Source organism: Phlebotomus papatasi, chromosome 1 (genome assembly GCF_024763615.1).
Source record: "Phlebotomus papatasi isolate M1 chromosome 1, Ppap_2.1, whole genome shotgun sequence".
NCBI classification, from domain to species: Eukaryota; Metazoa; Arthropoda; class Insecta; order Diptera; family Psychodidae; genus Phlebotomus; species Phlebotomus papatasi.
In genome coordinates this window covers 67,513,458-67,537,490 of record NC_077222.1, presented here as the reverse complement: position 1 = coordinate 67,537,490, position 24,033 = coordinate 67,513,458, and the positions used below count along the sequence as shown (strand labels likewise).

General features: G+C 36.4%; 3 protein-coding genes across 3 annotated transcripts; all 3 read left to right on the top strand.

Moving 5' to 3' along the window:
• Positions 1 to 7,668: 7,668 nt before the first annotated feature.
• LOC129798063 (UPF0415 protein C7orf25 homolog) lies at positions 7,669 to 8,980 on the top strand. The gene is made up of 2 exons (XM_055841032.1): positions 7,669 to 7,860; positions 7,923 to 8,980. Exons 1-2 carry the CDS (start codon positions 7,702 to 7,704, stop codon positions 8,892 to 8,894), a joined length of 1,131 nt encoding a protein of 376 aa, XP_055697007.1. The 5' UTR covers positions 7,669 to 7,701; the 3' UTR covers positions 8,895 to 8,980.
• A 68-nt stretch (positions 8,981 to 9,048) lies between these two features.
• Positions 9,049 to 10,404, top strand: LOC129798072 (presenilins-associated rhomboid-like protein, mitochondrial). The gene is made up of 3 exons (XM_055841044.1): positions 9,049 to 9,153; positions 9,234 to 9,453; positions 9,518 to 10,404. The coding sequence occupies exons 1-3, from the start codon at positions 9,104 to 9,106 to the stop codon at positions 10,328 to 10,330; spliced, it is 1,083 nt and encodes a 360-aa protein (XP_055697019.1). The 5' UTR covers positions 9,049 to 9,103; the 3' UTR covers positions 10,331 to 10,404.
• On the top strand, positions 10,392 to 11,607 carry LOC129798080 (S-formylglutathione hydrolase). Its single transcript, XM_055841056.1, has 2 exons — positions 10,392 to 10,556; positions 10,698 to 11,607. Exons 1-2 carry the CDS (start codon positions 10,392 to 10,394, stop codon positions 11,550 to 11,552), a joined length of 1,020 nt encoding a protein of 339 aa, XP_055697031.1. The 3' UTR covers positions 11,553 to 11,607.
• The last annotated feature ends 12,426 nt before the right edge of the window (positions 11,608 to 24,033 follow it).

Below are 24,033 nucleotides of genomic sequence, written 5' to 3'. Positions count from 1 at the left end.
CGACTGATAAGCAATGGCACAAATTAATGGGTAAATGGGTAAAATTCTGCATTTATTGTTGTTGGCTTTTGACATTGGTGGGAAAAACACCCATTATTGTGCCTTTTTTTTCTATTTTCCACTCTGTGCCACTCAATTAAATGATGAGCTTTCTAAATTGATTGGACTTCTGGGCGAGAGTGTACGATTGCCGATAAATAATTTAGTACATATGTGGAATATTCAGATTTTCATTAAAGTAATTGCACACGAAACATGCTTGCCAATTTTACTGCCTGAGCTGTATGGGCTAATTTGATCGTCCGTGAGCCACCCACCTGGCAGAGTAGACCCCTGTATTGGGGGAAGGGGTGGCTTGATGGATTGCTATTAAAATTGGCGACTCGGTGGCTCGCGTGGAAATTGGTCAGGTGGATGGAAAAATGCCACAACAATCCGAATAAATTGCCGTTCAGACTACCCCCTGCCAAATGATAGTCCAACGGTCAGTTGGTTTTGCACGCGAATTTCTATGTCAATTTCCCATGGAATTCCCACCCCAAAAAGGGGCAGACAAATTGCCCCGAATAGCGTCACACATTTTGTTACCTTTCCGTGCTGAGGTCCAATAAACTTTTTCTTTCCGGATTTTGCACGAAATTTTCCCATTTTGCAAAAGACATTGGCTGAGTTCTATTACAAAGTTAAAGTTCTCAGAATTCATTTTAATTTCATTTGAAATTGATATTTGGTAAATCTTGTATGTGGGAGCTGAAGCTGGGAAGCTGCTTATAGTCGTAAGTGTGTTCAGCACTTGACTATGAGATTTCGAGCTTTTAAAACTAAATAAATAAATAAAAGCTGTCCCAAAAAGAAAATAATTTTTCCTGACTACCTAAAGTTATTTTTTCCTTATGTTTGTACGTTTTTGCAAAGTAGAAGGTTGAAGGAATCTAGAATATTTTTTGCAAGTCTCCAGATATTTGTTATATAGTAAATTTTTAAGCTAAGAAATGACGAATTTTTAAATTCTCATAATGAAAATTAATTTTAATTATTTTTTATACTTTAAATTTTTTTTAAGCAAAACCGTTTTAGAAAAAGAAACTACAATATTCAAACATAATATTTTTCATTAGAGTGAAAATTATCATTCATTGGTATTGTCAGAAAAATTACTTAAATTTTTAAGCTATTTTTGTCCCTATTGCTCATAGAAGAAAAAAATACACCGAATCAGACTCTGTTGGATTTTCTAAGGTTAGATGTAAGACTTTTTACTGATTTTGTTTATCCGTTTCATTTTTATTGCTGAATTTCGGTCCGCGAAAACTGTCTCGTCGTTAAAGGGTTAAACTTCACATTTGGTTTGTGGAGCTAAATTAAACCAAAGTGTCTAAGTCCCATTTAAAAATAGGAGAAAAAAACCCTATTTCAAAAGGTGCCCTACTTCACTCTAAAGCAAATCCTTTATTTAATATAAAAAAATTTTAAGATAGAAATGGGTACAATTCAATTCTCCAGATCTTCAAATCTAATTTTTCCTCGTTTTCTCACGGATGGGCAAAGACAATACTTTTTTTTTTAATTATATTGCTTTGAAGAATTTTCAAAATCTCTAATAACCAAAAAAATCATTCATGAAACTTGCAGAAAATTGGATTCCTTTATTTATTGTAAATGTTTTTCACACACAATTTGAGTGTAAAGACTTTGGCGGTGGGTTTGTAAAACAACGATAACTTTAAGATTATACAAAATTACTCATTCTTTTATTTTGCCAAAAACTAAATAAAAAAAAATAAAATAAAAAATGAAAATAAAATCTTTTTATCTTTACTTCTTACCTTTAATCTTCAAGAACTACTCAAAATTTATCAGTAAAATCGAATTTGCAAAAAAAATTAATTCTAATGGCGTAAGAATTTTTACTGTTCGAATTCAAATAGAAAGTAGTAATATAATCCGATTTTTCCAAACTGTCACTACTCTGAAGCTTATCGGTAAAAAGATATCAACGTTTGGTTTCGGTGACCCCAATAAAAAACATTATCTCCAGATTTTTTCTTAATGTTCATCACTCTCTCCGTCCCCTTCCAAAATCCAGTTTTTGTTTTTATTAAAATTGTTCCAAGTTTTTTCAATGATTTTCGGATATGTTTTAGAAGTAGTCCATATGACCATTTCGTCCAAACTTAGGTACCTATGACCGGGAAATTGTCCATTTTGAATTATTAAAGGTCAAAGATCAATTACTTTGAAGACTCATTTTTTAACCTAGGGTAAAGTGGTACAAATTGGACAGCGGTACAAGTTGGACAATTGTATAATTTGGACAGGGCTTTTAGTCTTGATAAATTTAGTACTTCATTTTCATTTGTATATTTCTAATGCTTTAGTTTTATAATTTGGTTCCTTGTGCTTAAAAACAAATTTTGTACTGTATTTAACAAGAAAAAAGCCATGTCCAACTTGTACCAGCGAATTGCCCAACTTGTAACACTAATTCCAAATTATATCACTTTACCCTATTCGGTTAAATTTGGATTTTTTGGACATGTATTGAAATTTCGAACCAGGCTGAATCAGTCTTCATCTGTATTGAATCGGTTAAGTACCGATATTTGAATCTCGGAAATTATTTTTCTTAAGCTGACGCTAGAGGTCAAATGGTAAAAGATATCGATTTCCGGTCTTCGATGATCCCCTCATATCTGCACATTTATGTAATTTATTTATCATATAATTTATTATTTCGTACGGTCTTTTTTTTCCTTTTTCCGCTAACTCCCATTCATCCCACCTGAAGCCATGCATTTTGGTTTATTTCGAAGGATATTTTTCGTTATATGCTCTGCAAAAAATGTTTTGTCAAAATAACAAGAAAAGTTTGTGAGAAGGATGTTCTTTCATACAGAATATGGAAAAGTTTTGTCAAATCGGCGGCCAACTGGATTTTGTCAAAAGTTTGTGAAAAGTATGTTTTTCCATATAAAATGTAGGAAAATGTTTTGTCAAATTGATAAATAACATCTTTGTGACAAAATTTTAACAAAATCCATTTGTCCGTTTAAGAAGATATTTTTTCTGAGTGGTTTTTACTTTTATGAAGGGCTCATTTTTTAACCAATTTGGTTAAATTTGGATTTTTTGGAAAGGTGTTGAAATTTCTTATCCGGCTATATATCAATTCCAATCGGTAATGAATAGTCAAGTGCCCGTATTTATTTATTTTTTTCGAATTTATTTTTTATTTGCACGTAGGCATGTTACTAATGCCAAGAACATTGTAAAATACATATTTTTTTAGCCAATTTTATAGTTCAGAAGTGCTTTTCGATTGTGAATAAATTTTATTAGTAATAAACCGGTATAAATCCAAAAAATATGTAAGAGGATAACTCACAGATAGCTCTATCTCGTATAAAATATTATATTTCAAACTTAAGATTTCGGCGCTCGCATGCAACTATGCCGAAATTTGGTACAGTCAAGGATACAGTTATCCTAAGTATTTTTGTAAAGCATTTGATCTCAGAAATAGAAAAAATTGCCTGATATCCCAGACATAAATCACTGTTGCATAGTGTAGTGGTTAAAAGGAAAAACGTATTGACCAAAAAAATGTTAATTTAATAAAAAAAAAGTAAGATTAAATTTCCCAGCAAGCACAGTTAGCTGAAAAAGGCAGCGTTTTCAGCACATTTTTAATGAGTCGATCAGCAAAAATATGCTAACTAGCCAACATTTATCAAAGAAAAAGTGCTAACCAAATATATGGAAATAACAATAGGGGAAATTACTCTCGCTTTGAACGTTCATGGCTTCAAATAATGTGAATTTCTTTTATTTTCTCTAAGAGAATTACAGATAAATATCACGCAATTATCACTAATTGACGATAAGCTAACTAATATTAATAAAAATGTGCAAGTCTTTTAAGAAAAAAAAATTCACATTAGTCGAAGATATGAACGTTCGAAGGGAGAGTACTTTCCTCTACATCGCGAGTATCGTTTTAATGTTAGCAGAATTCGACTGAAAAGGGACAGATAATCCTAACCGGCTTATGTAGGTGAGATTCTTAATGTGAGCTAACTCGGAATGCATGCAAATTCGATTTAGAGCTGAAGTTGGGGTACGCCATTCAGTTATCTTGAATCAAATTCTTGAAATTATACAAATTTTGTATTTAAACCAAAATATCAAGCATTTGGATGGAGTGACAGAAAAGTGATATATGGATGAAATGTAGACCAGAATGTACTCTATAATTTTCTTATGGAACATGATCTCATCGATTACTCAGAAGCCAAGATAAGTGAGGTTTTTTGTTTCTTAACTTGTTTTTTCGACCAGATCACCCCAAGTGTTCATTTGATGAACTTCAACTATATCAAAGAATTGTTGTATTTTGTGAGATTTTTCATTTAAAACCTTATTTTAAGTGTCTTGGTCGAGAAGAAGTAGTCAAATTGGCATCTGAGTGGTTTCAAAGCGTTATTATGGGAAAAATCAATTTTTTCACACTTAAACGACAAAATCGGACAGATCGCATTATCTGATCAAAAAATGATGTATGGACGAAATATAGAGACAAATGTCCTCTACAATTATGTCGAAGTAATCATCAAAAGCGGTTCAGCGACAGTTGAGATAATTGAGATTATGTGATATTGAAATTGGTTTTTCGATTGTGGCGCCCTTGGTGTTGGTACCACGAAGTTCAAATATTCTAAAAAGTTGTAGCATTTGGTGAGATCTTTCGTTCAAGCCCTCAATCATCAAAATCGGTCACATAGAACCAGAGATATGATTTTTTTAATTTTGTGAAATTTGACCCCTAATATCTCCGGTTCTATTGAAACCACAGCGCACTTACGCACCATTTTGGAAACGTCCTAGACTGGGCTACAACATACTAAAATTTCATTAACTTGCACAATGCCGTTTTTGAAAAAAAATAGTTTGAATTTCGATGAATTTTGACGCTATCGCAGCGCTACCTGTGGTGACTTTTTGAACTTCCATCTGAAAGTGCTCATCGAGACGAAACCAAAAAGGTAAAATTTAGGTCGCTATGTTAATTAGAACCGGAGATAGAGGCCGGTCAATGTTCGAACTTTGACCCCTTATAGCTCGGGTCAGGGGTTATGGATCGACTTAAGGTTTTTTTTGTTTGATAGGTATAATCAAGGGCTACAACATACTAAAATTTTAGCCCGATGCACAATGGAATTTTTGAGTTATTTAACTTATAAGATTTAAAAATTTTCTTTTTAATAATAGCGCCCCTAGTGGTGGTTTTATGAACTTGCGATGTTAGAAGGGGAAGTGGCATTTCACGAGAGCTTTCGAAAAAGCCCTCATTTTTTAAATTCTGATAATTAGAACCGGAGTTATGGCTATTTTAAGAATTTTTTTTTGGACCCTTATTGCTCGGGTCAGGGGGGTCGGGGGACCTTAAGTTTGGTATTGATGGAAAGCTATAAGGCCCAGCTATAACATACTAAAATTTGAGCCCGCTCGATGCTATAGGGGTGGAGCTATTGATAAAACAAAAAAAGGGGGGTCTTCAAAATGGCGGAAGGAGGGGTGGGGGGTGGGGGTCAATGCACCAAGTTGCAATTTTCACCCGATATATAACCTTTGCCGAAAACCGAAAGTCGATATCTTTTTTAGTTTAGGAGCTATTAAGCTCCAAAGAGCGGCCGGCCGGCCGGCCGGGAACGTAAATTAGCCACATAAGGTAAAGTACCCTCTATTCGGCCGGTTTCTCAACTCGGCCAGTTGAATTATTTAACCAATTTATTAACGTTTTATAGTCAACTTCTATGAAATTTTCACTGATTTACGTTATATATAATATAATACACCTTATAATGTTAAATCGGTAAGACCATATTATAACAAATCTAAGTAAATTGAATAAATAGTCGCACTGTTCGAGTTGAGAAACCGGCCGACTAGAGGGTACTTTACCTTATATATTCGTGATCAGGAAGTGCTGAAACACATTTTGGCCAAGTTTGAGCTCGATCGGACGACATGAAATTTTGTTAGGATTATAGTAGGTGAGATTATTAAGAATCTCACCTAATACGGGTCCCGGTTAAAATCTTGAAGGCCAAAATCCCGAATGGACTAAAATTCTGAAACTCAAAATCCCAAATTCTTAAAAGTGTCATAGCTTCTTCCTTGATTGCAACCACGCTTGTTGGAGGCAAAGGGAAATTTTCTGTATCTTGAGAAATTATTCTATACATTATCCTCCATATAATTGCATTTCTAGCAGGATTTTAACCATTCGGGATTTTGGCTTTCGGAATTTTGGGTTTCGAGATTTTGATCGGTTTTGACCGTTTTGATCTTTTGACCCTTTCGTGATTTTGGCGTTTGGGATTTCGGCTTTCGGAATTTTGGTTTTTGGGATTTTGACTGCCTCAATTAAAATAGATATGTTTTTAGCTGAATTAAAATCGGTTAGTAGTAAGAAAGGTTTTTATGTGAGTTTTGGTGGGAAAATCAATTCAATACACTTTTAAATTTACCTTTTTTCCTTCTCCAAATGCATATTTTATTGATTGGAAAAATTTGCATGAGTTGTCCAAGGAAGTGCTTTTCCCTTCTGAAATCCATTTGTGGACTTTAGCAATTTTCCTCGTGAATCTTTAATAAGTCCTCGACAGCGACCAAGTAAGTCGATCAAAGTGAAAAGCAAGACAATTTCAGGACAATTTTTGCATTTCATGCTAAATTATTGACGTGTCTTGTGGAGTCCTTGATGGCCTTTGTGCTGCAAATTGAGAAATTCTCTCACAAAAATTCTCTGTAACTTGATATCTTTGTTGAATTATTCCCGCACTAAATCCGATACAATTTTTCACTCTGGTGCATCCACAATGCACCCCTATTGATCAATTGGTTGGCTGATTAATAAATTTGCCCCGAAATATCTGCGAGGAATTGATTTTCATTTCCTGCCTATTTGCCATATATCTATCAATTGATGAGACAAATATGGGAATTTAGGGGGCAATTAGGAACCCGCAAGTCATTTGGGAAAAATGCAAATGCACCGGATTTTGGGGAGAAGACCAAAAAACAGAGCCTCTTCCCATGGATTTGGCCAAAAAAAGAGCCCATGTGGGAATATTTTTGAAAAGATAATGGCACGCAAAAAATTGTTATTGTGTGCCTCCCGCATTAATGTCAATCAATAGCGCGCACGTTCAAATGAAAATTGCAGGAAAAATTTCTCTCTTGACTTTTTTATCATCTGAGAATCTTTCACCCAGAAGGGATGGATAAAAAGAGTGGCTAACAAAAAAGTCGCGGTGACGAAGCGATGCGGGTTTATTTATTGTTTGGTGAAAATTGGTGAGAGAGAGATGAAGAAAAGAGTCTCGATTAATTTAATTGACTTCATATTACGATAGGTCGTGTTGTAAATGAAGATAATTGAGCCAAAAACTGAGTTTCATCCAATGAAAGTTATCATTTTTATAGCATTTTTTTCTCTCTTCTTTAGTGTTAACATTCTCTTTGTCGTTGAATAGAGGTTGATTTAAATTTTTGAATTTTGTGCATTTGAAGAGTTTTATGAAAGTGAAATTTGCTGTTGAAGTGTTTTAAGCAGAGTCGCAAACCTGGAACATCTGGAAAGTTTCCTAACCTCACTTTATGTGTTTGGTTTGTGGCTTTCGGGGAACAGGAGTGAAAATGAGCCAGGAAAGGTCTCCTGAGGAACTGGCGCACCTGGTGAATGAGAAAGTGACTGTGGGGATTGCCCTTCTTCAGAAATTAGTCACATTGAGACATGTCGATGGAGTGCAGAGGCTGGAGAAGAAAATAAACCAAGAGATAAATTTCCTGAGAACGGTGAGCGGGCTTCCAATTTCTGCCCAAATCCAAATTGTAGTAAATTCAAATTGCATTTTCAGAACTTAAAGAACTCCACAATCATAGAGAATCATATCCTCTGCTCTAATATGATCCATTTCGAGGTAGTAGTGGCTGTTTTGGCAACTTGTAGAGCTCCCAAACACATTGATCTCCCGCTCTCTTGTCCAAGCAGAAGATCTCCACTCCGTGTGGACATTGTTTGTGACGATGGGGTGTCTTGGATCAAGATTATCGCAAGGAAGAGTCAGTCAATCAAGGATGCTGTCTGTGGGAGAGGAAAATTCGGATCAAAGACCATTCTCGATCATGCTGAGGAATTCCTGGAAGTTGCTTCTCAGAATCCAATTAATTTCCACACTCCGAAGGTTTATTTTGTCTGTCTGAACGCTTTGGATGACAATCTAGTGGCTGAACTCGAAGAGATTGGGATTATTGTGAAGAATTTCTCTCCAGGAAGTGAATTTCAGACTGAAGCTTCTAAAGATACTCATAGCGTCCTCAATCTTGATATTACTACTCTTCTGTCTTATGTGAGCTCCCTCACCAATGGAAGCTGTGACTGGGAATTTCCCGAACCCATTTTGACTGAACAGGCTCGTTCTGAGCAAAAGAATCCAGTGAAAATTGTGCTGGAGGATGTCTTTCAAGGAAAACGCCTGATTTGCTGCAAAACCGCTGAGAAGTCCTTCCGGGAGATTGTATCTCTTCTGGGAGGCCCTGAAGAGAAGAAACGCACTGAGGAGTTAATGCAGAGAGTTGAAGTGATGCCGGATATAACAGAAATCCCAGAAAGACTGAGAATTGTGCAAATCAGAGGGAAAATCAAACCAAGAAGCTTCCAGATTTTTGCTTTTGGTATCTTCCATGGAGCTCTCACTGTTACATCCAATGAGGGCTTTCTTCGGGCTGTGAAGACTCAGGAGGGTATTGATGTTCCGGCTTTTGTCCACGAAGCGAGAGCTCTGACGGAAATGAAAGAGAAAACTGCGAGAAGAATTTCAAGATCCTAAAAAAAATCCGTTTGAAGAATTTTATTTTTTGAATTTTGGAGGGAAATCTCATTGGAATACCTGGAATAAATACAAAGTGAAGTTGCTGCGTGTTGTTTTTTCCTGTGGAAGTTTGCATCCGGGAGTTTTTAGGGACTTTCTCTAGGCATTTCATAGTATTTTGTGTTAATATGAGCTGGGTATAGTAGAGGGATTGATTGTCTATCAGGATGATTCTGAGGCATTTTTCTAATGCCTCTAAATTCCCAGTTTTGCTGAGGTGAGTGTGACCTAACCTCAAATGTTGCACAATATTGCAGCATTTTAATTGTTTTGCACTTTTTGACGATGGGTTTTTAGGCAGAATCCTGGCCAGCAGCCTCTGTTACACAGGTCCACACCCTCCCGGATAAACTGGCAGAGTAGACAGTTTAAGAATGAGAGCCGGGGTGGTTCGGAGCGATTGCGAGGTTCTCAGCAGTCTCTGGCCCCAACTCCTACGCCTTTTGACAAATTCAGTTCCGATGGTGGTCATATGAGCCCTCAGCGATTGTGGAAGCCCCTCGTCTTTACGCTTGCTGTAAGAAAAGTGCTTTCCGGAAGGAGATTCCTTGAGTTCAAAATTTTTATACGGGATGTTTCAGGTATCAACGGGGAGTTTTGTGTCTGTGACGATCTGGGAGTATGAGAGGGTCCGGGCGAGGATTCTGCGATCTGTGAAGGGCTCAGCAGCTCTTGGGTGGTTCAAGAGCAAGGCTCAAGGGACCCAGAAAAGGGCTACGGGTTGGAGACTGGAAGTAGAGAATTGGTGGCGGAATCTCCCTGAAGGCGACAAGGTATTCATCCCGATTTGTGCAATGAACCTTTTGGTATTTGGTCTGTGGCGAGTTCCTCGGCTCCAACCCATGATGGTCAAGTATTTCTGTTCCAATCCTGCTGCTAGAGCCATTTGCTGGCCAATGTTCCTTTCCACCTTCAGTCACTATTCCCTGTTTCACATCTTCGCCAACATGTATGTCCTGCGCTCCTTCTCCGGAGCTGCCATTCATGCCCTCGGCCGGGAGCAATTTGTGGGATTATACTTGAGTGCTGGAGTTGTCTCATCTCTGGCCAGTTACATCTACAAGACTGGAGTCCGACAGGCTGGATTGTCTCTTGGGGCTTCTGGAGCCATCATGGCTATTCTGGCTTTTGTTTGCACCCAATTCCCAGACACTCAGCTCAGTATCATCTTCCTGCCCATGTTCACCTTTTCGGCAGGAACTGCCATCAAGTGCATTATGGGCCTGGATATGGCTGGGCTAGTGATGGGTTGGAAGATCTTTGATCATGCTGCCCATCTCGGTGGGGCGCTCTTTGGGCTGTTCTGGTACTATTACGGAAGTCTGCGCATCTGGCCAAGGCGGGAAGTCATTCTCCGGGAATATCACAAAATAAGGGAAGAACGAAAGAAGTAGTTGGAAATTTCCTTAAAGTAACCACCCTCTTTGTATAGATATTGAGCTGATTCAATAAATTATGTTATTTTTGAGATGTCCAGGAGTCATTTTCCAGTCACTTTCCAGTATAACACGGCTTATTCCAGTGTCAGAGAGATTAGCTTCCGTGCGGCATTTTCTCGATTTTCATCAATTTTCTCTGTCAATACACCTTATCTGCACCGATTTATCATCCGAAAGCAAGGTACAGTAGCCCTAGAATTATTTCCTAGAAGGATCCTGACTTATTTTGGCGGGAAGTGGTCAGGAAACCCATTTTCCTACAGAAGTCTTATGACCTTGAATTCTACTGAGGTTTATCAAGACAATTATCAATGATTTCCAGATGACTGCCCTCAAACTGGTATCGTCCAATCGCATCTTTGGCGGTGATCAACGAGTCTATTCCCATGAGTCCAAAGAATTACAATGCGAGATGAAATTCTCGATTTTTCTGCCTCCTCAAGCTTCAGAGGGAAATTCCAAGGTCCCAGTCCTCTTCTGGCTCTCAGGCTTGTCATGCACTGAAGCGAACTTTGTCCAGAAAGCAGGAGCTCAGAAATATGCAGCTGAGCTGGGTATGGTAATTGTCTGTCCAGATACTTCTCCGCGGAACGTTAATATCCCAGGAGAGGATGACTCATGGGATTTTGGGTCTGGAGCTGGATTCTATGTTGACGCCACCGAAGAGCCGTGGAAGAAGAACTACAGGATGTTCAGCTATGTGACCAAGGAGCTTATTGCCTTGGTGGAAGGAAATTTCCCTGTGGATCCTGAGAGAAAAGGTGTCTTTGGGCATTCAATGGGTGGGCACGGAGCTCTCATTTGTGCTCTGAAGAATCCTGGATTATTCAAGAGTGTGTCCACCTTTTCTGCCATCTCCAATCCAGTCAATTGTCCCTGGGGAGAAAAGGCTTTCACGGGTTATCTGGGCAAAAATCGCGAAGAATGGAAAAACTGGGATGCAACTGAACTCGTGAAAGTTTACAATGGTCCACCTCTGGAAGTATTCCTGGATCAAGGAGATGCTGATCAATTTCTCAAGGACAATCAATTGCTGCCGGACAATTTAGCCAGTTCTTGTCGTTCTGTCAACTTCCCATTTATCTTGAGGATCAGGGAAGGATACGATCACAGTTACTTCTACATCGCAACTTTCATTGAGGAACACATCCGTTACCATGCTGATAAGCTTCAGTGAATTTTTTTTTGCAATTCCGTTGTAAAGATTGTAAATAAAAGTCAGCAAAAGAAAAGGTTTTTGTTTGAATCAATGAAAAATATTTCCCCAGGAAGAGCCTCAGGAAACAGATGGTAATCTAAAGTGAAGGGATATTCCCTGGAGTAATCATGGTTAGTTTGCGAAAGTGGACGGACTCTAGGGAGCAAAAGTTCATAGAGCAACTGATTGCTTCACGTCATCCATGATAAATTGATGGCATTCCCAGCGACAGCCGGACAAAGGCTAGGAAAAATGCACAGGACTCTGGGATGATTGGCAAAAAAGGGTCGTTGGGATGTATAATTCAGTTAGAATTTCCTGAGGACACTCCTGCAATGGATTAAGCTATTAAGGGATGGGTTGGATGATTTATGAATCATTTTCTACTTTTGGGGAGCTAGTTTTTGCAATTATAATGATAAGGAAATTTTTAAGATTAGTGTTTTTATGGAAGAGAAATTGAATTATCAAAAAGTTGAATTGAGAAATAATTATTTTTCGTTTATTTGTATTGACTAGTTTAACGTGTAACTCATTATAGTTAACAGCAAATATTTGGTTTTTGGATTTCAAATGTATACCTACTTCCAGAAATCTTGTATACCGAAAAGTATCTGAGCTTAAGAGCTTGAATTAAAGAAAAAAACTATTATGTTGAAAATATATTAGAAAAAAAACTAGTGATAAGCCTAGATCAGCTTATTGTAGGTGAGATTTTTAACGTGAGCTAACTCGGAATGCATGAAAATTCGATTTAGAGCTGAAGTTGGGGGACGCCATTCAGTCATTTCGAATCAAATTCGTAAAATTATACAAATTTTGTATTTAAACCAAAATATCAAGGATTTGGATGGACTGACAGAAGAGTGATATATGGGTGAAATGTAGACCAGAATGTTCTCTATAATTTTGCCGTAGAACTTGATCTCATCGATTAATCAGAAGCCGAGATAATCGAGGTTGTTTGTTTCTGAACTCGTTTTTTCGACCAGAACGCCCCAAGTGTTCCTTTGATGAACTTCAACTATATCAAAGAATTGTTGTATTATGTGAGACTTTCCATTTAACTATAGATGGCAAATTTCATGAAATTTCACTGTAGTCTCCACCTACAATAGGCGGAAAAACGTGAAATTTCATAAAATTTAAAACCCTATTTTAAGTGTCTTGGTCGAGTAGAAGCAAGAAGCAGTCAAATTGGTATCTGAGTGGTTTCAGAGCGTTATTATGGGAAAAATCAATTTTTTCACACTTACACGACAAAATCGGACAGATAGCATAGTCTGATCGGAAAATGATGTATGGACGAAATGTAGAGACAAATGTCCTCTACAATTATGTCGAAGTAATAATCAAAATCAGTGAAGCACGTGTCGAGATAATTGAGGTTATGTGATATTGAAATTGGTTTCCGGACTGTGGCGCCCCTGGTGTTGGTCCCACGAAGTTCAAATGTTCCAGAAAGTTGTAGCGTTTGATGAGATCTTTCATTTAAGCTTTCAATCGTCAAAATCGGTCAAATAGAACCGGAGATATGATTTTTTGAATTTCGTGAACTTTGACCCCTCATATCTCCGGTTCTATTATAACCACAGCACACTTACGCACCATTTTGGAAACGTCATAGACTGGACTACAACACTCTAAAATTTGATTAACTTTCACAATGCCGTTTTTGAGAAAAGTGACTTTGAATTTCGATGAATTTTGACGCTATCACAGCGCCACCTGTTGTGACTTTTTGAACTTCCATCTGAAAGTGCTCATCGAGACGAAACCAAAAATCCAAAATTTAGCTCAAAATGTTAATTAGAACCGGAGATAGAGGCCGGTCAATATTCGAACTTTGACCCCTTATAGCTCGGGTCAGGGGTTATGGATCGACTTAAGGTTTTTTTGTTTGATAGGTATAATCAGCGGCTACAATATACTAAAATTTCAGCCCGATTCATAAAGGAATTTTTGGGTTATTTAACTTAGGAAATTGAAAAATCTTCTTTTTAAAAATAGTGCCCCTAGCGGTGGTTTTATGAACTTGTGATGTTAGAAGGGGAAGTGGCATTTTATGAGAGCTTTCCAAAAAGGCCTCGCTTTTTAAATTCTGACAATTAGAACCGGAAAAATTGTTTTTTGGATTTTAAGAATTGTTTTTTGGACCCTTATAGCTCGGGTCAGGGGGTCGGGGGACCTTAAGTTTGGTATTGATGGAAAGCCCTAAGGCCCAGCTATAACATACTAAAATTTGAGCCCGATCGATGCCATAGGGGCGGAGCCATTAAGAAAACAAAAAAGGGGGTCTTCAAAATGGCGGAAGGAGGGGTGGGGGGTGGGGGGTCAATGCACCAAGTTGCAATTTTCACCCGATGTATAACCTTTGCCGAAAATCGCAAGTCGATATCTTTCTTAGTTTGGGAGCTATTAATCTCCAAAGAGCGGCCGTATCTTAGCCCCCCATATATTCGTGATCAGGAAATGATGAAACATATTCTGGCAAAGTTAGAGGCCGATCGGAGGACATGAGATTTTGTTAGGATTATAGTAGGTGAGATTGTTAAAAATCTCACCTAATATGCTATTTGTTAGTCGTGCCTACTCACGTAACCCCTTAATCCCCTTAAGACGAATGGGAGATCGGTAACCCGAAAATAAAAACTAAATTTTCGGCCTATGGAACCGATTCGTCTTACAATTTAGAGGACAAAATAACTTTCTAGTCAAAAAATTGTTTTATTTTTAGGACACCGGTATCCCACTCGTCTTTAGAGGGTTCAAATAGGAAAGATCGAGGCACAATTAGTCACGGATAGTATTAGATACAGTAGACTCTCTCTCAATCGGGAATATGGGGCGAAATGTCATCCGGTTTAGCGATAGAATTGAGCGTCAAAGCCTTCGTAAATTCCACAAAAAGTGCTCAATTATAAAGAATCACGATAAAATAGGAAGAACTACAGCGAATTTGAGCGAATTAGCTTCATAATTAAACGTCAAAATTGTCAACAAAATTTGACGCCCGATTAAAAAAGAGCCGATTGAGTGAGAGTCTACTGTAGTGGGATGATGGTTTGTCGTGAACGCTTAGGAATATTGAGGAAATTTTTATTTATTTGAAGTAAAGGGACAGATAATCCTAACCGGCTTATGTAGGTGAGATTCTTAACGTGAGCTAACTCGGAGTGCATGCAAATTCGATTTAGAGCTGAAGTTGGGAGACGCCATTCAGTTATCTTGAATAAAATTCGTGAAATTATACAAATTTTGTATTTAAACCAAAATATCAAGGATTTGGATGAACTGACAGAAAAGTGTTATATGGGTGAAATGTAGACCAGAATGTTCTCTATAATTTTTCCATAGAACATGATCTCATCGATTACTCAGAAGCCAAGATAATCGAGGTTTTTTGTTTCTTAACTCGTTTTTTCATCCATCAGAGTGCCCCAAGTAGTCATTTGTTGAATTTCAACTATATCAAAGAATTGTTGTATTCTGTGGGACTTTCCATTTAAAACCCTATTTTAAGTGTCTTGGTGGAGTAGAGGCAGTCAAATTGGCATCTGAGTGATTTCAAAGCGTTATTATGGGAAAAATCAATTTTTTCACACTTAAACGGCAAAATCGGAGTGATAGCGTAGTCTGACCGGAAAATGATGTATGGACGAAATGTAGAGACAAATGTCCTCTACAATTATGTCGAAGTAATCATCAAAATCGGTTTAGCGACAGTCGAGATAATTGAGGTTATGTGATATTGAAATTCGTTTTTTGACTGTGGCGCCCCTGGTGTTGGTCCCACGAAGTTCAAATGTTCTAGAAAGTTGTAGCATTTGGTGAGATCTTTCGTTTAAGCCCTCATTCATCAAAATCGGTCACATAGAACCGGAGATATGATTTTTTAAATTTTGTGAACTTTGACCCCTCATATCTCCGGTTCTATTGAAACCACAGCGCACATACGCACCATTTTGGAAACGTCCTAGACTGGACTACAACATACTAAAATTTCATTAACTTGCACAATGCCGTTTTTGAGAAAAGTGACTTTGAATTTCGATGAATTTTGACGCTATCACAGCGCCACCTGTAGTGACTTTTTGAACTTCCATCTGAAAGTGCTCATCGAGACGAAACCAAAAAGGTAAAATTTATGTCGATATGTTAATTAGAACCGGAGATAGAGGCCGGTCAATGTTCGAACTTTGACCCCTTATAGCTCGGGTCAGGGGTTATGGATCGACTTAAGGTTTTTTTTGTTTGATAGGTATAATCAACGGCTACAACATACTAAAATTTCAGCCCGATTGCATAAGGAATTTTTGAGTTATTTAACTTATAATATTTAAAAATTTTCTTTTTAATAATAGCGCCCCTAGCGGTGGTTTTATGAACTTGCGATGTTAGAAGAGGAAGTGGCATTTCACGAGAGCTTTCCAAAAAGCCCTCACTTTTTAAATTCTGACAATTAGAACCGGAGTTATGGCCATTTTAAGAAAAATTTTTTGGACCCTTATAGCTTGGGTCAGGGGGGTCGGGGGACCTTAAGTTTGGTATTGATGGAAAGCTCTAAGGCCTAGCTATAACATACTAAAATTTGAGCCCGCTCGATGCCATAGGGCCGGAGCTATTGAGAAAACAAAAAAAGGGTGTCTTCAAAATGGCGGAAGGAGTGGTGGGGGGTGGGGGGTCAATGCACCATGTTGCAATTTTCATACGATATTTAACCTTTGCCGAAAACCGCAAGTCGATATCTTTTTTAGTTTAGGAGCTATTAAGCTCCAAAGAGCGGCCGGACGGCCGGACGGCCGGCCGGCCGGCCGGGAACGTAACTTAGCCCCCCATATATTCGTGATCAGGAAGTGCTGAAACACATTTTGGCCAAGTTTGAGCGCGATCGGAGGACATGAAATTTTGTTAGGATTATAGTAGGTGAGATTGTTAAGAATCTCACCTAATACCTCCCTTCTATTCATTGAAATATTCATTTGCCTGATACCCTGATACAAATTTTTTTTTACAAATTATACGCAATCAAAAACTTCATTTAATGGCTAATCTGCCCCGGTCTCCGCTATATAATTTTTGAAACTGAACTTTTGAAAAGACATACAGGAAGTGCCAGGATTATGCAAATTTTCTGGAGTGAAAAAAAAATCGTATGAATGTGAAATCCTTTTACCGCTTTTATCAGAAAATATGCATTATGCGCAAAGTTATTTCTCTCGAAAAAATGCTTTCCAAATTAATTGCATTATAAAATATGTGTAGGGGAAAGTGACCATGCTTGATACTGTAAAATGATGTCCAAGGTTTGTGATTATTTTCTGATTAACACACAAACCGAAGCGATTCTTGCACTATGACAAAAAAATGTCTCACTTATTAGGTTCATAATCCAACCTCAAATAGTTCCTGGAAATCCTTAGATTTCCCTCAAGAAGAAAATGGAAATTCAGTGGCGATTTTTATACAAGTTGGGTCCGGGGCCTTCCTGTATAATAATTGATTCGACAATTCGGAGGCCCATTTTCACTGCAAAAAATTCACCGGATACAAAAAATTGCACATCAATATTTAGACGGAACTCTAATCTATCTACTCAAGTCATTTGTAAGACTGGTTATTAGTTTTAAAATCGCTTTTATGTAATTTTTCTAAGCCGTGTTTTTATGACATTAGGGCGCTAGCGAAAACCATTTTTTCACTTTGAGTCCATGAAAATGTCATTCTGCAACCTTAAAATTCAGACAACAGGGTTGAAGATTATGTCAATTGTCGATAAAATTGGCGGATTGCAATATGTGTAATTATGAAATAATCACATCTAATGATATAGTTGCCACATTAAAATTATCATTCATGGACCCTTTTTAAAATATAGGATGGACACAAGTAGAATTTATGAATTTGTTACCACACACAAAAACAGTGTCCACCAAGTAAAAATATTTTTACATAAATATTAGTACTGATGACCCCTCTATGTGCCTATGATAGTAGTTTTCGTGAACAGCGACATTAATTAAGAAATACTTATGAAATATCATGTATCGAAATTACAGTTTTGGGCCTATTTTTGATTTTTGCTTCCTGAAACTAGGAAAAGAGAGCTAGGATCCTAATTTTTTTAGGAAATGTGAGGCTTAGCACCAGCTATTGAAATATATTGCGATGAGTCATAACTATTGATTAACATAGGAAAAAAATAGTTATAATCAAGCTTGGATCGTATCAAGCATGGTCACTTTCCCCTACATAAAAGGGCTATTTAAAAAAAAACAAAATAGTTTCCAGTGGTAGGCAAAGTTGTATAATTGTGTTTGATAATCCCAGGACCGGGAACCGGGACCCTCTGTAAGGGCCTTGACAGACATGAGGATTAGCCGAGAGACGGCTTAGCGTAATTATATTAGAAATAATGGTTATTACAACATTTCCATCATTTTCCACTAAGTCGTCTCTCGGCTTAAATCGTAAGTGTGTCTAGGACATAATGTTTCTTTATTTAGAAAAATCTTTAAAACTTTCTTTTTCAAATAATAATTTTTGAATATTATAATAATTTATTAAGAAACACTCCACAGAAAAATATACTTTATTAAAAACTAATTTTAAATATTTGTGTAAATTAGGACCAAAAATTTATTGTTTTTCGAAAGTTATCGACATATGCAATTATTGTTCTTCTGATTTTGAATTCACAGTGTTTTCGGTACCGAAAATGTGCTTAATTCCAAGACACCAAAAAATGTAAATTGATTAGAAATGACTTTAAATTAAACAATAATACATTTGATTCCGGGATTATGCACTACTACCAACGTTTATGAACTTTTATGATTAATTAACTTTTAATTAAATTAATTTCGAATTGATCTATGAAATGCGTTAATAAGTGCGTTTTGCGGATACATTAAATTCAAAATAAATAAATAAATAAATGGAAACGGACAAACGGACTCTACGGAAAGCTCGAACTCATGCGAATGATTCTTTTTAATTCAAAATTGTTAAATAAATTTCTTCATGGCATCAAAGTCACGAGTTTGAGGAGTTTGAGTATGTCGCAGAGCTGGAATGTTTTTCATTTTGGATTTCGGATTGTTACATTAGGAAGTTGTAGAACTCAATAAAAAACTACAGTAACTAACTAACTAACTAATCCTTATAAATTTAATCACAATTCAACACTAACATGACTTTGATAAAGTTTAAACTTTAATTTCCCGAAGCTCTGGGAGCAAAAACTAATTTATTAAAAATTTGTTTCAAACAAAATAGAAGCATGTTGTAGTCATATGTTTGATGAATTTCACAAATCCTGTCAAAGTATAATTTAAAAAAAAAACTGTGTTAAAATATTAAAAAAAATGCTTCTGATATGGAGAAAAAACTTTCATTAAAAAATCAGTTTTATTGCAACAAAAATAATTAAATGATTTATTTTTTTTTTGGATGCGAGAGATAGGTAAATTCAGTTCAGGCATTCACTTTAGATATCTGGAAAAGTGCTTATCAAAATATTTGCAACTCTTGGCTGTTAGCTTGATTCTTTTTCTCTTGCAACTTTATATGGTATCACGAGGTATTTGAGAGTACTTTTCATCATTTCCCATCTCCTATGGGATTTTGTTCGGAGATGCGGATGAATGAAAAGGTTCCTGGCACGTCCAGCTAATAGGTTACTTAGTGCAGCTCGTACGGGAAGATTTGCACAAACAACAAATAAGCAAAATAAGCACTACGAGGTGATTTCTTTTCCTTTCACTTGATGGACTCAACATCGTCCTTGCAGGAAGTGAATGCTTGTCCGCCCCCTCGGGCTTTTGGAAAGCATTGATGGACACACGTCCACTGGGAAGATGCGATATTTCATCATTTTTGCACGTGGGCAGAAAAACATGCCATGACATGTGCATCCCCTACTCCCCAGGAAGCACGTGAAGGGCAGAGAAGTCGTGGACAGGGATAATCATAAAAGTTTTGTCATCATTTACAAACCACGGAGGACCAGCAGCTAGATTAAGCGCATATCGTCAGTGGAATTTGTGAATTCCCTCGTGAATGTTCTGGTTTGTACTATACTTGCAATTAAATTATTATTTCGACTCTCTATCTCTCGGGTTTGTAGCAAGTGGCAATTATTTTGTTGGTCCCTCGAATTCACTGACGATGAACGTGTCCCCATTGATTTGGCTCTTGTGCAGAAGAAAATTTTCCACAAATGAGTGGCCACATAAGACTCCCAGAGTGCAAATAAAATGACCATTTTATGGGGTAGTTAAATGTTCTTTTCCCAACAATGAAGGTTACATATTCCTCCTTTCTACTTAGGAAGTTTACTTTACTTTATAAGTATGGTCTGAGGGTTAAATGGACGTTAATTATCCTAAAGTTATATCGAAATTTGGACGTTCAAATGACTTTTTTGCTTAATTGTATTTAATTGTGTTTTTTTTTTTAGAAACTAGATTTAACATTTTTAAATTGGCATAAATAAATATTCGTAATTTCTGATCAAGATCCCTATTCTTTATACTTTAAAGACGAGAGAGTCAAAAATTTGGGGGACATATTTTTTTTGGATTTCTGCAACAAAATATAACTCGAATGTAAATTTTTTTTGGATCACCGGTGACCCAATATCGTCCTTAAAGATTTAAAATAAAATGTTCAATTCCTCTAAATCTTTAAATAAAAATATTAAAAGATTTTTTTTAATTGAGATGAAATGGAAATGCTAAACTTCTTTAAACTATGTACAATACTAAATCTTTAATATTAATGTACTGATATATTTAAAATTAATGTTTTTATAAATTTGTGCGTGGTATTTATGGACAAGGAGCTTTTCGGGACATAATATGGGTATTTTGGGACACATCAAAAATCCTATAAATATTTGTTTTATAATTATTTTAAAGTTCTATATGAAATATTAAGCTCTTTTACGTATTAGATTAACATAAAACTTCTGAAATTTTATTTTATTTAAAGCGTGAAATATGCGTGAATTTTGAGTGTCACACTTCACTTTTTACAAAACCTTCAGTGTGGTCAATTTTGCAGATGTCAACACAAACAGTGTTTAGTTTTTTTCGATTTAAGTCACTTTAAAAGTAAAATTTAAACAATTTTTTTATGCAAGAGTGAAGTTTAGAACTTCTACTTAAAGGAAAATAATCAGGCTCGGTGAAATTTATTTGCATAATAGCGACTTTTGTCTGTCCCGAAATACCCAATTGTCCCGAAATATACCACTCTTACTTCTTTATATTTCTTGTTATTTTGTATAAAAAATGATGCATTTTTCAACATTTTTTGATCGGAATCTTATTCTGGATAGCATAAGGAACATAAATATCTGTATCAACAAAGAACAAAAATTATTTGAGAAGTCGTCAAGCTGTTTGAATCTTTAAAGTGCTAAAAATTGTCCCGAAATACTACACGTTACCCTAAACTAAAGGAATAGCTTTAATTTGCAACCTAGTTATATTAATTTATTTAATTAAGCATTCAAATGAGCATTTAAACTTTTGAATGCTTATTGGAAGTTTATAGTAAATAAATCCCTCAATTCTTAAATAAATCTTCGAGTGTTATTACCTCCCTTGCCACTAAAATTGCTTTTCAAAGCAGACTCGTATTCTCCGATTAAAATTTACACAATTTATAATTAACTTTAAAGTGTCGAATTTCCTTAGGCCTTCAAATTGAAATATGTACAAATATACAATAACGAAGCTAAAATGGAAAAATCAAACGTCTTTGAGTTTACTTATTATTTTTAAATTAAAAGAATCTTGAAGATTTAAACATTTTTGAGAAGGTCTTTTAAGCTTTTAAGACACTGGTAAAAACTAAAGGATCAAATTGATCCAAATTTGATCCTCCTGCAAAGGATGAATCAAATTAACATGTTCTATTATGATAAATGTGCATTCAGAGTTTGAAATTTGATCCATCCTTTGCAAAAAGATCAAATTTTGATCAATTAGATCTTTTTATTTCTACCAGTAGTGAAGTATTTTGAGGGAAAATTAGTATAGACGAAGCGTCATTATCATTTGTCTCAGAATTGGTAGTCTTTAATTTTAACATAAAATTCTTAACAATGAATTTAAACTTAAGGGGTTACGCAAGTCAAAAGCGTCAAAAGACTAGAAAACAGTATATATATATTAGGTGAGATTCTTAACAATCTCACCTACTATAATCCTAACAAAATTTCATGTCGTCCGATCGACCTCAAACTTGGCCAAAATGTGTTTCAGCACTTCCTGATCACGAATATATATGTGGCTATTTTACGTCCCCGGCCGGCCGGCTGGCCGGCCGGCCGGCCGGCCGCTCTTTGGAGCTTAATAGCTCCTAAACTAAAAAAGATATCGACTTGCGGTTTTCGGCAAAGGTTATATATCGGGTGAAAATTGCAACATGGTGCATTGACCCCCCACCCCCCACCCCTCCTTCCGCCATTTTGAAGACCCCCCTTTTTTTGTTTTCTCAATAGCTCCGCCCCTATGGCATCGAGCGTGCTCAAATTTTAGTATGTTATAGCTGGGCCTTAGAGCTTTCCATAAATATCAAACTTAAGGTCCCCCGACCCCCCTGACCCGAGCTATAAGGGTCCAAAAAAATTTCTTAAAATGGCCATAACTCCGGTTCTAATTGTCAGAATTTAAAAAGTGAGGGCTTTTTGGAAAGCTCTCATGAAATGCCACTTCTCCTTCTAACATCGCAAGTTCATAAAACCACCGCTAGGGGCGCTATTATTAAAAAGAAAATTTTTAAATCTTATAAGTTAAATAACTCAAAAATTCCATTGTGCATCGGGCTGAAATTTTAGTATGTTGTAGCCGTTGATTATACCTATCAAACAAAAAAAACCTTAAGTCGATCTAAAACCCCTGACCCGAGCTATAAGGGGTTAAAGTTCGAACATTGACCGGCCTCTATCTCCGGTTCTAACTAACATAGCGACATAAATTTTACCTTTTTGGTTTCGTCTCGATGAGCACTTTCAGATGGAAGTTCAAAAAGTCACCACAGGTGGCGCTGTGATAGCGTCAAAATTCATCGAAATTCAAAGTCATTTTTCTCAAAAACGGCATTGTGCAAGTTAATCAAATTTTAGTATGTTGTAGTCCAGTCTAGGACGTTTCCAAAATGGTGCGTATGTGCGCTGTGGTTAAAACAGAACCGGAGATATGAGGGGTCAAAGTTCACAAAATTCAAAAAATCATATCTCCGGTTCTATGTGACCGATTTTGATTAATGAGGGCTTGAACGAAAGATCTCACCAAATGCTACAACTTTCTAAAATATTTGAACTTCGTGGGACCAACAGCAGGGGCGCCACAGTCGAAAAACCAATTTCAATATCACATAACCTCAATTATCTGGACTGTCGCTGAACCGATTTTGATGATTACTTCAACATAATTGTAGAGGACATTTGTCTCTACATTTCGTCCATACATCATTTTCCGCTCAGACTACGCTATCACTCCGATTTTGCCGTTTAAGTGTGAAAAAATTGATTTTTCCCATAATAACGCTTTGAAATCACTCAGATGCCAATTTGACTGCCTCTATTCCACAAAGACACTTAATATAGGGTTTTAAATGGAAAGTCCCACAAAATACAACAATTCTTTGATATAGTTGAAGTTCAACAAATGACTACTTGGGGCACTCTGGATGAAAAAACGAGTTAAGAAACAAAAAACCTCGCTTATCTTGGCTTCTGAGTAATCGATGAGATCATGTTCTATAGGAACATTATAGAGTACATTCTGGTCTACATTTCACCCATATATCACTTTTGTGCCAGTTCATCCAAATCCTTGATATTTTGGTTTAAATACAAAATTTGTATAATTTCACGAATTTGATTCAAGATAACTGAATGGCGACTCACAATTTCAGCTCTAAATCGAATTTGCATGCACTCCGAGTTAGCTCACGTTAAGAATCTCACCTACATAAGCCGGTTAGGATTATCTGTCCCTTTTTTAATTTTTGTTGTTTTCTACATAGTACATTTTTTTGGAAAATTTTAGAAAGAAATATAGTCGAAATATTATAGGCTTAAGAGCTCGATTAAATATTTTTTGTTATATTGAAAAAAGATATAAAGAAAATATGTTTTTTTTTAGTGTGCGTGATCCACGTAACCCATTAAAAAAGGAGCTTAAGTTTTTGTGTTTTGGAGCTGTCTATAGTCCGACTTTCTGTGCGTTTGACTTTCAGCACTGTTCATCTTTTAGCAAAATTCAATAAATGAATTAAAAATCATTGGATTTTTGACTTTTTTTATTTACATCCGAATGAACTCACAATTCGGATGACATTTCAGTATTAAATGTCAATAAGGAAAAGTCCTGCTGTATTCTTTTATTTTTTTCAAGATTTTTATTGAGAACACTGAGGCTAATAACATTTTTAATTCTTTTGG

What these genes read in the sequence shown, in the direction of transcription:
- LOC129798063 (XM_055841032.1), top strand. Translation starts at nt 7,702, where the DNA reads ATGAGCCAGGAAAGGTCTCCTGAGGAACTGGCGCACCTGGTGAATGAG. An exon ending in AGATAAATTTCCTGAGAACG is followed by an intron (nt 7,861 to 7,922) that starts GTGAGCGGGCTT and finishes TTGCATTTTCAG; the next exon opens with AACTTAAAGAACTCCACAAT.
- LOC129798072 (XM_055841044.1), top strand. Translation starts at nt 9,104, where the DNA reads ATGATTCTGAGGCATTTTTCTAATGCCTCTAAATTCCCAGTTTTGCTG. An exon ending in AAATTCCCAGTTTTGCTGAG is followed by an intron (nt 9,154 to 9,233) that starts GTGAGTGTGACC and finishes ATGGGTTTTTAG; the next exon opens with GCAGAATCCTGGCCAGCAGC. An exon ending in CCCTCGTCTTTACGCTTGCT is followed by an intron (nt 9,454 to 9,517) that starts GTAAGAAAAGTG and finishes GGGATGTTTCAG; the next exon opens with GTATCAACGGGGAGTTTTGT.
- LOC129798080 (XM_055841056.1), top strand. Translation starts at nt 10,392, where the DNA reads ATGTTATTTTTGAGATGTCCAGGAGTCATTTTCCAGTCACTTTCCAGT. An exon ending in ATTTATCATCCGAAAGCAAG is followed by an intron (nt 10,557 to 10,697) that starts GTACAGTAGCCC and finishes AATGATTTCCAG; the next exon opens with ATGACTGCCCTCAAACTGGT.